This window comes from Panthera leo, chromosome A1 (assembly GCF_018350215.1).
Source record: "Panthera leo isolate Ple1 chromosome A1, P.leo_Ple1_pat1.1, whole genome shotgun sequence".
NCBI classification, from domain to species: domain Eukaryota; kingdom Metazoa; phylum Chordata; class Mammalia; order Carnivora; family Felidae; genus Panthera; species Panthera leo.
In genome coordinates, this window is record NC_056679.1 from 19,660,302 (window position 1) to 19,675,699 (window position 15,398).

Here is a 15,398-nt window from a genome sequence, read left to right on the forward strand (position 1 = left end):
GCACGATGTGCCTGCTCCTTACCCTTCCCTTGTGTACCACACCAAGTTCATCCAGCCTTATCATAAATCCCTGCCTTTCAGGCTCTCTCCCAACCATCAAACTCTGCCTCCACTATTCATTCTTTTTCATCCAATGCCTTCCCCTTCTTCCCACCCATTAAACTTCAAATTCTTCTCGCTGCTACAGAACAGTACTATCCTACCCGGAACATGACAAATACTATATATTAAATTTTAATAAATGAAATAAACGAGTAAGCCATATATTACACATAAAGATATTTTCTTTATGTTTTCTTCTGGATTTGGAATACTACTTATTATATGCCACTATAAACACATTACATGGTCATATGTGCCTTGTGATGTCCATGTCATAGCCTCCAGACATACTGTATCTTTTTACTTATTTTGTAACTAGTACCACATAACCATTATTGAAGGACAAAACTAAGTAATCTCTTAACAAAACACCTTTCAATAGGAAGAACTGAAAAACAAACCTTTGGAAATTCAAAGCTATTTCAGGTTTTCTAAGTGTCCAAAAAATATAGCATAATTCCTTATGCAACAAGATTCTGCCTCTCTCAAGTTAAATAAAACTGACTCTTGCTCAAATATTAGTTACCATGTTATCTAAGTGCATTCAACTCCTAGGAACATAAAAGCCGATTTCTGATCAATTGTGAAGAACATATAGTTCTTTTTACTTCTCCACAGTAGTGGAGTTATCCAACAATGAAAGATTATGGAAATCATCTTGACCACATGCACCTTAATTATCTGCAAACCCTGGCAACTAGCTCAGTGGCCTGGATACAGCAGGTGCACAATGAATATGTGACCCACTAGAATGTGCACTTATATCTAAGTATGTAGAAATCAATACGATACATGCATGAGGCTTTTTGTATGTGCTCATAGAATCATGTGTAAAATAGATCAGCATGTTGGCTATAATGTCAGAAGACACTCTTCTCAATGCACTTTAAAATGCATTCAGGGCGCCTGGGTGGCTCAGTCGGTTAAGCGTCCGACTTCAGCTCAGGTCACGATCTCACGGTTAGTGAGTTCGAGCCCCATGTCAGGCTCTGGGCCGATGGCTCAGAGCCTGGAGCCTGCTTCGGATTCTGTGTCTCCCTCTCTCTCTGACCCTCCCCCGTTCATGCTCTGTCTGTCTCTGTCTCAAAAATAAATAAATGTTAAAAAATAAATAAATAAATAAAATGCATTCAAATCGCCTAGGGATATCATTAAAAATGCAGATTCCGATTCTATAGATCTAGCATGGTACCCAATACTTGTATTTTTGGTAGGTTCTAGGGTGACCTTAATGCTGCTGGTTCACATACATTTTAATAGCAAAGTAATGCCCTTTCCACTCCCTTTATGGAAGGCCACAGACAAAATACACAAATAATGAAAGGGTCCTCTTTCTGAATCTCAAAGACTGTGTTCAGTCACTAGGAATATGTATGATAATGTTCTCAGGGACCTATCTGTATTATCAGATTCAAGTCTTCAATAAGTATTGATGTACTGAGCACTGTTGCCGGGTGTAGGAGCCACAGCAGCCTTTAGTCATTCACACAGCTGAATAAATGATAAAAAAGCAACTAGATTCAAATAAAGACAGCATCACAGAATGACAGCAAAACAGGTTTAGATGTGTGTATAGGGAAGGGGGCGCATAAGCAATTGCTTAGGATCCTGTCTCCATGAGGTTCCTACTCAAGTTCATCTCAAGAAGATTCCTTGCTTACCATCCCTGAGCCCTCATCTTTCTGCCCAGGTCTGACCCTCCTCTGTCTTCATAGTCAAGGTAGTAACAGATCTCTAGAGTCAACTTCAACTTGCCGGACTACAGACCTTCCCCACTCCTCCGGTCAGATACCGTGTCAGGTTTGATGAAAAGGGAAGATCGTAGAAAAGACTGGTTATACCACTCAAAGATCAGAAAAAACAATCAGAGAATTCCTTTCCCTTTCCTTCTGCCTGAGCCCTCGTCACTGCCACCGCTTAAAGAGGAAGTTCACCTAGGCCCTTTGCTGCATAAATGCTGTCTGCTGGAGGCTCAACAGGTGAAGGGGCCAATACAAGTCCTCAGAACCACAAGAAGTTTCTTCTTCCCTCATGCAGGACTGACCACTTGGTTCAGCTTTGTGGTTATCACTTGTTTGTTATAAAATTCTAAAGCCACACAAAACCTCAAAGGTAATTTGAAAATCACAGAAACCCATTATATCCTTAATAATTCATTTGTTCATAAACAAGCAAAATAGCTATTTAAGTTATTACAGCATTCTTTTGCCAGAGGCATAAACTTAATCACATCTATAATTCAGCATGAATTTATTCCGGTTGTACACCGTGGCACATACTTCTCAAACTGGGGTACCTGTATCCAGGGACGGGGTGCACGCTGTAGCAAGCCGGAGGGGACACAGGCCCAAAGGACAAACCTGAGGGATTGTTCTAGGGTGTCAGTTTTAATTAAGATTTGAAGGAGAGTCAGGGAAACGTTGAATAATATAACTAATAACAAAATTAAATAACTATTTTATACTCAAATAAACATGGAATAGGATCCCCAAACTTCATCACTTTTTAAAGACAAAATGCCAGGCTAAAAGGATATTTCCTATTTAGAGGTGCTAGCTCTTCTGTAGGAGAACTTCTGCCAGCACACAAGTCTAAGAATCAAATCTAAGGATGTTTTATAATATATTTAAAGATTAGCTATTTATCGGCACAAGGACGTATTTCGCATATAAAATCTTGAGGACATGAGGCTGACTTCTACTTAGAATGTTTCAATTGTAAGCAAGCCCTTGTGGGCACCAAACGGTCAACGCTGAATGTCTTGTATTTGAATGAATAATATAACAATAGTGCAAGAACAAATTTACTTCACAAAGGTAATCACCAGGCAAAATTTTAAATGTCGAAGCGAGAACTCCACAAGAAAGTGAAACAAAAAGTTGGAAAGGAGGGAGACAGCTGTAATCAGAAAGCCGATGTCCTATAGCCCGTCTTCCATTAATCTTATTCAGAAACTATGAATATATGGTCAATTTCAGAACAATTTTCCTATTTTACATACTGAGAGCTAAAATGATTTAATATGGTACTTTCCATTACAAGGTTAATCTCAACCCTCAGGCATCCCCACTCAAGAAGGAAACACAGAGAAGGCAATCTGGAAAGGAAGTGGTCCATGTCTAATTTCTAAAGACAGAGATCCAGATACTTACAAGGCATCATATGGTATATGCTTGGCCAATATTGTCCACTGTCTCTCTTCAGCCATACACGAACGGTCCTACAAAAGAAAAAAAAAAAAAGTGTATGTTAAATCACAGCATTGTTAGTCATGGGAAAATGTTCATTGATAGAAACCAAACCTCTTAACTTTAATTATATATATCTTAACTACATATGTTATATATACATATAGATCTTAACTATATATATACTGCATATACACATATATATGTAAGCATACCACTTATGCCTCTCTATAGATCCTTTATTTCTTAAATTTAAGACTTGTGTACACTTAGAATTACATACACCTTTGTGAATATTGTCCTCATATATGTCTATATACACACATGCGATAGCAAAGGTGCTTGAAAATTACTATTTTTGTTGTTTTGCCTCTCCTAGTATGTGACCTCTGCTGTAGTCTGTTGGAAGCATTCATCTGTCTGAGAAGTTATTAGGTTTAACTAGTGAAGGAAGTGTGAGGAGATAAAATGAAGAATCTGACATACACAGAAGGATTACATAGTAAGTGCTTTGTCTTACTGTAGTGCCAGGCCATTATCTTGAGTGAAGGTTTCTCCAAACATGGTCAGGTAATGATAAACTCTGAGACTCAGATTCCTGAGCTAGAGGGCTGGCCAATGGGGCCCACCGTGAAACAAGGGAGATTCTGCAGCAAAGGCTGTGGATTAAGTTCCAGGCCAGCAGGCCAGATACACACATGGCAGATGCCTGGGAGAGCTCAGAGAGAAGGAGCCAAAGAGAAAATGAACCAGTGAGGCAGCACCACTAGGTTCTTACCAACCAGAAAGGCCCACCATAAGTTACACCAGCCATGACATCATCGGCACATGCCAGCCAGGCAAACACAACTAGAAGGTAATAGGACACTCTTCTAGGAACCAGAGGAAGTAGCAGAACTCGAACTAAGGGGAAAAGGCAGTTCCCCACTGCCAGAATATCATATAGGCCATACCTCTCACCCCACACACTTAAATCATCCCAGGGAAAAAAGCAGACAAAGACTGAGCAATGTTATCTTACATATTTCAGTCATCATACTAGACTAAGTTTTAAATTGTATTGGATTTTTTTCCCTAATCAATGGGTCTCCCACCAAATGGAGTAGCAGGACAAAAAACCAGACCAACTACAGACACAATAAAGAAATGCCATTTTCTCAGCCACAAGATACAACGTAGTGATATGCAGTGACACAGCTATATATATAGATGCAAAATTTCATCTTTTGGGCCAACTATCCTAATTTATGAGATGGACAGATATAATGGTAAATAACTTATGAAAAGTAATTCAATATATACACTAAATACCTATCAGTTTCACTTAAACAAAAAATTTTTTAAATATGCTAGTACAACACTTTAATATGGACTTTATTATCTCAACAAAAATAAATAGGTGACATCACCAAAAAGGGCAGAGCAGGAAGCTCCAGGAATCAGTCCCTAAACCAAATCAACTACTGAGCTGGCAAGAACTATTTTAGAACTCTGGGGTCTAGCTAGACACTTGCAGCATCTGAAAAATGCTTGATGAAGAAAGAAGCTGGTATATATCAGTGAATTTCACATTTTACTAGCAGCTGCCACCATGCATTCCTCATCCCTAGAGAAGGCAGCTGTGGCAACAGTGGCCCATACTCACAGAATGGCTTGCTGGTACCAAGGTAGGAACCCATCCTCCAACACTGGGGATGTGTGTTCGGATCTGCCTGTTGGTCCACTGAGAGAGGAGGGAGAGACTGGCCACTGTTTCAAACCCCTAAGGCTGAAGGGCTTCCCAGGCAATGCCCGTCAAAGGAATTTAAAGAGACAAAGACCCCTTTTTTCTTTATTAAGTCCAGGCATTGGAAGAAATCACAGGTTGACCTCAGAGATAACAGAACAGAGACTTTAATGATCACATACAATAAGGAATACAGTCTTTGCAAAAATAATGTGTTAAAGTCACTAAACAGAAAACTGCAACATTCCAAAGTAACAGCAGCAATCTCTGGAGAGGAGGGAGAATGTGATTTTCAGAGTTACTATATTATACTGTCTAAAATAATCAATTCTCAAGAAAAGAGTACAAAGTATACAAAGAAACAGGAAATGGCCTTTTCATAGGAAAAAAAAGTGACAAAAACCAATGAAGAAATCCAACACTGATTGGTCCTATCAGACAAAAACTTTAACTATCTAGGGGCACCTGGGTGGCTCAGTCAGTTAAGTGTCCAATTCTTGATTTTGGCTCATGTCATGACCTCGCAGTCGTGAGACCAAGCCCCATGTCGGACTCTGTGTTGAGTGTGGATCCTGCTTGGGATTCTCTCTCTCCCTCTCTCTCTCTTCTCCTCCACTGCTTGCACTCACTCCCCCCCAGCAAAACAACAACAACAACAACAACATAAAACAACCTTTAAATTAACTATCTATATGCCCAAAGGCCCAAAGGGAAACCATAAATAAAGAACTAAGGGAAATCAGAATAAGGATGTATGAACAAGTAGGGCATCTGAATAGAAGACTGAATTTATATAAAAGAGAATCAAATAGAAATTTTGGAGCTGAAATGAAAAACTCACTAGAGAGGCCCAACAGGAAGTCTGAAGACAGAAGAATCAGCAAACTTCAAGATAGGATGCTTAAAATTACCTAGTCTCCTCCCAGTCTGAGGAGAAGAAAGAAAGAAGAATGAAGAAAAAGCAAACAGAACCTAAGGGACCTGTGGGACACTACTGAGTATACCCACATATATACTATGAGAAGGAGAAGAAAAAGACAGAGATAGAAAAATATTTGAAGAAAAATGGCTGAAAATTTCCCAAATTTGATGAAAGATATGAATTTATATATCCAAAAAGCTCAATGAACTCCAGGACAGATGAACTCAAAGCAATTCACAAGAGACACATAATAATCAAACTGCTGAAAGTCAGAAAGAAAATCTTGAAAGCAGCAAGATTTTTCATCAAAAGGCTCAGAGACCAGAAGGCAGTGAGATGATAATGTGCTAAAAGAAAAGAACTGTAAACCAAGAATTCTCTATCTGGCTAAACTATTCTTCAAAAATAAAGGAGAAATTAAGACATTTCCAGATAATCAAAAGCTAATGAAGCTCATTACTAGTAGACCTTTACTACAATAAATACTAAAAAGAATTATTCAGACTAAAACAAAAAGACAATAGACAGTACTTGAAGACATACAGAGAAACTAAGATCACTGGTAAAGGCAATTACACAGGTGAATATAAAAGCTAGTATTATTGTGTGTTTTGTTTGTAACTTTTCTTTTTGTTTCCTGTGTGAATAAGTCACGAATTTTAGCCTATAGTAATGGGCGCAAAACATGAGAGTATAATTTGTGACCATAACAAGAAAAGAGGAATACACAACTGATCAGGAGTAGAGTTAATGTGTACTATTGAAATTAAGTTGTTATAAATTCAGACTACATTGTTATAAATTTAGGATATTAAAAATCCCTTTGGCAACCACTAATAAATAACTTAAAAATATACATCAAAGAAAAGAAAGAAATCAAAATGGTACACCAGAAAAAAATCAATCAAACATAGAAGAAGGAGACAGTGGGGGACTTGAGCAACAAAAAGGATGTGATACATACACAAAAAGCAAAATTGCAGAAATTCTTCCTTATCAGTAATTATTTCAAATGTAAGTGAATTAAACTACAAATTAAAAGACAGGTAATGGCAGAATGGAGTAAAAAGACATGGTCCCACTTTATGCTGCTTAAAGGAGACTCACTTTAGACCCCCAAACATAAATAAGCTAAAAGTAAAAGGATGGAAAAAAGATATTCTATAGAAATAGAAACCAAAAGACAGCCAGGATAGCTATGCTAGCAACAGGCAAAATATATTTTTAAGTCAAAAACTTCTATAAGAAATAAAGAAGGACGTTATATATTGACAAAGGATCAATTCATCACAAAGGCATAACAGTTGTAAATACATATGCACCAAACATATCAATCGCTGGCAAAATTGAAAGGAGAACTAGATAGTTCTACAATAATAGTTGGGGACTTCAATATATCACTTTCAATAATAGATGGAATACCTAGACAAAAGATGAAAAAGAAATTAGAGAATTTAAACAACACTATAAACCAACTAGACCTAACAAATATAAAGAACACTCCAACAAACAACAGCAGAACACAGTTTCTTCTTAAGTGCACATGGAACATTCCTCAGGACAGACCACATGTTAGGCCATAAAACAATTGTCAATATATTTTAATAGACTGAAATCATACAAAATATCTTCTCCAACCACAATGAAATGAAACTAAAATCAATAAGAGAAGAAAACTGGAAAAAAATCACAAATATGGGGAAATTAAACAACATAACCTTAAACAACCAATGGATCAAAGAAGAATCACTAGGAAAATCAGAAAACACTCTGAAATGAATAAAAATTAAAATGCAACATAATAAAACTTATGAGAGGCAGCAAAAGCAATACACAGAGGGTAAGTTACAGCTCTAAATGCCTACTTTAAAACAGAAGAAAGAGTTCAAATCAACAACCTCACTTTATACTTTATGGGACTAAAAAAACAAAAGCAAACTAAACCCAAAGCCAGCACAGGTAGAAGTATATAATAAAGATCAGAACAAAAAACAAAATAAGAGATTAGAAAACCAAAGAGAGAATCAGTGAAACTAAAAGATAATTCTTTGAAAAGATCACCAAAATTAAGAACTAATCACAAAAAACAAAGAATGTAAATAATTAAAATCAGAAATAAAAGTGGGAATGTTACTACCTAAAAGAAATGAAAGAGATTATAAGAGAATATTATGAACAACTGCAGGCCAGTAAATTTGATAATCAAGATCAAATGGAAAAAAGTCCCCAGAAACACACAATCTACCAAAACTAACCCAAAAGAAATAATCTCAACAGACCTATAACAAGTCAAGAGATTGAATCGGTAATCAAAAATAATAGTGCAGGACCAGATGGTTTCACTGAATTCAACCAAACATTTAAAGAATGAACAAAAATCCTATTCAATCTTCCAAAAAATAAAGAGGAAGGACTACTCACTTCCTAACATTTTATCAGGCCAGCATTATCTGATACCAAAGTCAAAGATACCACAAGAAAATAACAGTCTCACATCCCTCATGAATATAGATGAAAAAAGTCTAGCAAAACAAATCCAACAGCACATCAAAAGGATTGTACATCATCACCAAATGGAATCTGTCAGAAGAATGCAAGGGCAGCTCAACATAAGAATGTCAATCAACGTAATGCAGCACATTAACAGAATGAAGGGGGCGGGGGGGGACCACAGATGATTATCTCAACAAACACAGAAAAGCACATGATGAAATTCAACAACCTCTCATGGTAAATAACACACTCAGCAAACAAGGAACAAAAAGAAATTTTCTTAATCCAATAAAAGGTACTCTTCAAAAATTCACAGCTAACATCATATTCAATGGTAAAGACTGAAAACTTTCTCCCTAAAATCAAGTACAAGACAAGAACAACCGCTTTCACCATTGCCATTATACATTACTGGAAACCCTGGCCAAAGTAATTAGGCAAATAGAAGAAATACAAGGCATCCAAATTGGAAAGGAAGAAGTAAAACTATCTGTATTTGTAAATGATATGATTCTGCCTACAGAAAATCCCAATAAATCCACAAAAGCACTACTAAAGCTAATAAACAAGTTCAGCAAAATTGCCAGGTACAAGATCAACACACAAAAATCAGTTGTGTTTCTATACCAGCAACAAGCAATGTGAAAACAAAATTAAGAAAACAATCCATTTTTAATAGCACCCAAAAGAATAAAACCCCTAGGAATATATTTAACCAAGGAGGTGAAAGACTTGCACAGTGACAACTACAAACATTGCTGAAAGAAATTAAAGAAGATACAGATAAATGGGAAGACATCCCATGTTCATCAACTGGAAGACTGGATATTTATGACAATACTCCCAAAAGCAATCTACAGACTTAATGCAATAGTCTCTTCAATAAATGGTGCAAGGACAACTAGACAACCACATTCAGAGAAATGAAGTTGGACCCCAGTTTCACTCCATACACAAAAATTAACTCAGGATGGATTAATGACCTAAATATTACAGCTAAAACTAAAACTATTAGAGGAGAACACAAAGCTAAATATTCATGACCTTGCATTCAACAATGGATGCTTGAATTGGACACCACACCCAAGCACAAAAAATAAGTAAGTTAGACCTCATAAAAATTCAAAACTTTTGTGCCACGAGGGACATCATCAAGACAGTGGGAGAAAATGTTTGCAAATCATACAGATGATGGAGGTTTAGTGTCCATACTATGTAAGAAACTCTTTCAACTTAACAATAACAACAACAAAATGACAACCCAATTAAAGGGTGGACAAAGGACTTTAGTGGATACTTACCCGAAGACAAATAAATGGCCAACAAGCGTATGAAAAGATGTTCAACATCACCAGTCAACAGGAAATGCAAATCAAAACCATATTAAGATACCATTTGACAGTCACTAGGAAGGCTATTTTATATATATAAAAAGTACATATATATATATATGGTAAATGTTCTAGAGGCTGTAGTGGAATAGGAACCCTCATCCATTGCTGATAGGAATATAAAATGATGCAGCCACTGTTGAAAATAGTCTGGCAGTTTCTCAAAAAGTTAAACAGAAACCATATGATCTACTAATTCTCTTAGGTATATACTCCAAAGAATTGAAAACAGGTATGCAAACAGATACATGTTCATGTATGTTCACAACAGCACAATTCTTGCCTTTGCAACAACAAGGATGGGTCGAGAGGGTAATGCTAGGGGACGTAAGTCAGCTTGAGAAAGACAGATACCATATGATGTCACTATACGTGGAATTTAAGAAATAAAACACTTGAACAAAGAAAAAGAGACAAACAAGAAAAGAGACTCTTAAATACAGAGAACAAGGAGCACCGGTTGCCTCAGATGGAAGAGCATATGTATGACTCTGGATCTCGGGGCTGTGAGTTCAAGCTCCACCCTGGGTGTAGAGATTAGCTAAAAAAACAAAATCTTTATTAAAAAAAACACAAAACAAAAAACAGAACAAACTGGTGGTTGCCAGAAGGGAGGTGGGTGGGGACTGGTTAAATAAAGGTTGAAGGGGATTAAGAGTACACTTATGATGAGCACTGAGTAATGTGTAACTGTTGAATCACTGCATTATACACCTGAAACTAATATAGCTCTGTGTGTTAATTATACTGGAATCTAAAAAATAACAATAAATAAAATAACAGCACAATTCACAACAGCCAATAGGTGCAAACAACTCAAATGTCTATCAGCAGGTGAATGAACAAATTACATACATATACTAGAATATTTTCAGTCAACAAAAGGAATGAAGTACTCATACATGCGAAACTTGTATGAACGTCAAAAACATTATGCTAAGCAAAACACTGTACACTTTAAAGTGGTTAACTGCGTGTAGGCGAATTTCACGATAAAAATTTAAAAACAATCAATACAGACTCTGCCTGGAGTTGAGGCAACCACATTCGACAGGAGACAAGATTGAGGACGGAAGCAGATGTGCTGAGGACAGCAGGGCTGAAGGTGGAAAGGGCCTGGCCTCGTAATACCTCAGTAATACCCCTGATCCACCAACTCTTTAGACCGACTTTAGACTTGCTTGTGAGATAATTTCCTTTATTTTTACCTTAAGCCACTGTTAGATGGATTTTGTTACCAGGATCTGAATACATGTTAACAGACAGAGAAGACGAAGGAAAGAAATGTCTCTCCTTAGGTTTGGGGTTTGTCCCACTACATGATGGTGTGGTCATTCACGGAGATGAGGAACAGTGGCAAAGGGCAGGACATGGGGTGAGAATCATGAGCTCGATTTTGAACATTTGAATCAGAGATGTCTTTGAGTTAGCCAAGAGCTCCTAGTTAGTGAAAATGAGAATTATAATTCAAACCTATGGTATGAAGCTGTTGCAAAGATTAAACGTAAGGTCTGTGACATGGTGCTTAGCACAGAGCAGGCCTTCAGTAATTGCCAACAATTATTATTATTGTCATTAATATCACCATTTTTTTAAATGTGCTAATCCACCACAGCTTGGGAGAGTTCAAGATCCAAAACGGTTCCTGCTTTGCCAACGTACTGAATATTTGAATCCTTGATGTAAGGGATTTTTCGCTCAATTTACAAAGATATCCTGTAAATTATTTATCCAGTCCTTTACGCCCTGCTTTAACATGTACTGGGTATCTCCTATGTGCCAGGCATCGGGCAGGAGCTCCAGACAACTTAACATTATCATGACAGTGGTGAATGATAAGGGCTACAAGGTATTTTATATCCATGCAAGCAATGTAGGAAAGGTATCTCATCCACATGGAGAAACGAGGCAGGCTCAGGAAGGGCTGACTCGGGAGGTGGCCATATCTATTACTCCGTTTATTTCCTTCACTGCCCTGGCCACAATCTGTTATTTGACTTACCTACTCGTAGATGTGTTTATTATCTGAAAAATAAAAATAAGAAACTAAGCATGACAATGCGCACTATGATCTTGCTCACCACCATCTATCCACCTGGAGGCTGCCAGAGCGCGTCGCACATGGCAAATACGGGATAAATATTCACTGGATGAATGAAAACAGGTGAGTCCAAGGCGACTGTTGAATGAAAACAGGCGACTGTCCGAGGCGAGAGACTGTTGGTTGTCTACACTAGATTCATTCTCCTCTTCTTCCTTAGAAGTTCCCCTAGTCACCCGATTGGGCAGAGCACAAAGGCCAAAATGGAAGGCAACAGACTTCAAGCTAGACAAGATGTTTGGCAGAGGTTATTTGCCACGGATACTACTATAAGTGAACAAAAAAGTCTACTGGGCTTTTCAGGGGACCGTTTTGCCCACAACTTTCCAAATGTGGCCTCCCAACAATCCCACAAGGTAGGTATGGTTATGAATCTCATGTCACAGAGGAGGGCTCTGAAGCACAGAGAGCCCCCAGGTTATACAGAGCCACAATCTGAACTCACACAGTCTAACCTCAGAGGTTGCTCTCTCTCAACCACTGCACTGGTGGCAAACCTGTTCCCAATACGGGAGGGGCAGGAAGGCAGAAAAACAGCAAGTTTAATTTTCAACAAACTGAATGTAAAATAACTGGAGATGAGAAAATAGCAGTAAAATAAATAAAGTAACTATAGACGCGGAGCGGTTTCTTATGTGAGGATTAGAGCTGAAGGTAGCACCGAAGCCATGCGCACACAGGTTGTAACACTACCGTGATGTTAGTGCAATCGATGCTCCTAGTTTTCCAGGTGCATAAATTATAAGGTTATGTAGCTATGTATGTACGTATGTGTCCACAGATAAATGTTTAAGTAACAGTGATTCTAAAAATCCGGTAAAAAAAGAAAAGGTACACATCAATACAGCTAATACAGGTTTGTTTAAAGATTTTTAAAGCAGCTGTGTAGGTCAAAAGGGTGGCAGGCTAAAATTAGTTTTGACTCTAATTATAGAGACAAACATTTTCACATAAACAACAGCACCCCCACCAAGCCCTTTGCGTATACATTTAATCCTTACGATAGCTCTATGAAACAGAAATCATCCTTCAGAGATGAGAGGGCCCACAGAATTTAAGTTTGCCTGAACCAATAACCTGCAGTTACTTTAAATTCTGTGCTCTCTTCACTAAACATACTGCCTTCCTTACACCAACATGTATTAAGGGCAATATTGAGAACCTTAGAGGGTTAGAAATAAAATTCTATAAAAATATTTGTTCCCTTATCTGTAGAGATATAATAAGAGTTAAAAAAAAAAAAAAAAGACACTACATCCTAGACATCCTAGAGGTCAAAAGTAACAGTGGGATAGCCAGGACTTTCCTAGAGAAATGTAAGTTGCACTATACAAAGCCTGCAAGAACCAATGTTTTGCAAATTATATTTTAAAAGCAACACAAAAATCTTTTAATAGTAAGTATAAAACTTTTTCCTTGGAAAAAACTTCAAGAAAAAAAAAAAACCAGCTGTGATTAAGAGTCATGGTTAAGCCAGTAGAGGTCAGTGTATTGGAGAAAATGGATGCCCCTGCTGGAAGGCAGGAAAACGGAATTCACCCCCCACACAAAGTCCTGGCCTCCCGGGAACCCAACAGAGCCACACACTTTGCACTGTCCTCCTCACTGGGTCCTGTAGTCTTCTCTCCCCCGAGCTCTCAACAAAGGCAGAAACAGACACGACGACAGTTGGGAGAGAGAATCAATTCTCATTTCAAAAATAATAAGACAAGATCTCTCCAGTGGGCCTCAGTCAGTTTAGCAGCTGGGCTATTTTGAAAACAGCATAATCTTATTCTACATTGGACACAGCTGACCACATTTCAACAGGTAAAAGTCACTTTTAAATATTAGTCTTAAATATTATTTATTCCTTAAACCTAAAAAGGTTTTTTTTTTTCTTTTCATTTTTAAGGTGAAAACAGAGGGTAGACAAATTGTAGTATTTCTCAAACTGCACCACAATCAGTGCACCAGCTTGCTCCTTGACTGAGCTCCAAACACAATCAGAGAAGGAATCGCGTTTTCTCATACTTGGCACCTGCCCAGGGCAAGCTCCATGCCGAGCCCCAAAGTGGTGCTCGTCGTTTGTAACAGAGCAAGAGGATCAGTCAAAAGTTCCTCTCTATAGCCACCCACCCCCGACCGGTCCACTGTCAGGAAGTTCTCTGATGGCATCTGCAGAGACCTTGCACAGAAGGCAGCAAAGAGGCTGAGCTCACGCTGAGAAATCTGTACACCGTGCTGGGTGGGATGACGAGGAAGGAACTGCAAAATCCTTCATTTTATAGCGCCAGTGCCTAGCATTACCCTAAAGAAATGAGACATGCAAGGGCCTTCCGACCCTACCTCCCAACCCACTCCAACTCCCTCCAAAGAACTGAACCCAGTGCCCGCCTCCACTCCCACCTTAACTAGGAAAGGTGTGACCTCCTCACAGGCAGCCCTCCCCTGAGTAGCCAATGTGACCACACAGAGGGATCGAACTTTCAAACAAGCAAGGAAGTCAAATGCTCCCTTTATGAGATTCCTGAATTTCAGTTTGTACTTGACTTTCTTATTTCAAACTGTGCTGATACACACAAGCTGGCAATAGAGTGTAGTAATACACAGGTGCTGAACTGTGTGTGTGTGTGTGTGTGTGTGTGTGTGTGCGCACACACGTAAGTAGCCGAGCACCACAGCAGTTCCACTCCAACCCCCATCCTATCCAGGAAAAACATACCCTTTGTTCTAACTTCTAGTGGTCTTTATGAGTCCACTTATACTGATGGAGACAATGAACTGCGGGGACTGGAACAAGCTGGACTTCCCAAGACGAGTAAAATCTAGAAGTTAGGAATTCTGCCCCACTGCCTCACAAGTGCGTTTATATACGTGTGTGTGTGTGTGTGTGTGTGTGTGTGTGTATTTGATCATTGACTTGTTGATCACTGATTCATTCACAGACATTTATTAAACACCTACTAAGCACAAGCACGTGAACCACACTGGAACCACAAGACAAACAAGCGCCACCTCTGTTCTCAAAACTCACCCCCGCTGCAGGCGACAGGTAGCAGAACATGACCACTTGGCAACGTAGGAGAAGCCGATGCTATTAAAGAAACATGTGCAGTGGGGGATGCATCTAACTCGAAAATGGAGCCTGGGTTAGGAGATGTTAGAGAAGGCCTCCCAGAGATGACGGTGTCCGAAATGCAGGATGAGGAAGCATTTACCAGAGGAAGGGCGAGAGGGAGCAGGGGCATGTTCCTCATAGGGAGAGAGCAGCATGTGGAGGCAGGAGCAGGCAGGGAGGGGCAAGGTGGCAGTGACGAGAACCAAGCTGGTCCAAGGAGCAGGCAGGAGGCCACACAGGGCTTTGCGGGCCACGCTGAGGAGTCTGGGATTTACTGTGAGGACAACGGGGAGCCGCTGGAGGCCAAGCAGCCAGCCACAAAATCACAATTTTTTCGTTTGTTTGGGAAAACCTGGAAGAAGCCTGCTTACCCTG

General features: G+C 38.9%; 1 protein-coding gene across 7 annotated transcripts in view; it reads right to left on the reverse strand.

Annotated features, from left to right (window-relative positions):
- WDFY2 (WD repeat and FYVE domain containing 2) overlaps window positions 1–15,398 on the reverse strand; it is a 178,886-nt gene that overhangs the window by 101,554 nt on the left and 61,934 nt on the right. For 4 of the 7 annotated variants that reach the window (XM_042908923.1, XM_042908787.1, XM_042909180.1 and 1 more), the window contains exon 2: window positions 3,255–3,322. In XM_042908923.1, coding sequence (XP_042764857.1) covers window positions 3,255–3,322 — 68 coding nt within the window. Of the gene's footprint in view, window positions 1–3,254; window positions 3,323–11,824; window positions 11,848–15,398 lie in introns of all 7 variants that reach the window. The other 3 variants (XM_042908724.1, XM_042908862.1, XM_042909254.1) reach the window with 1 other exon arrangement.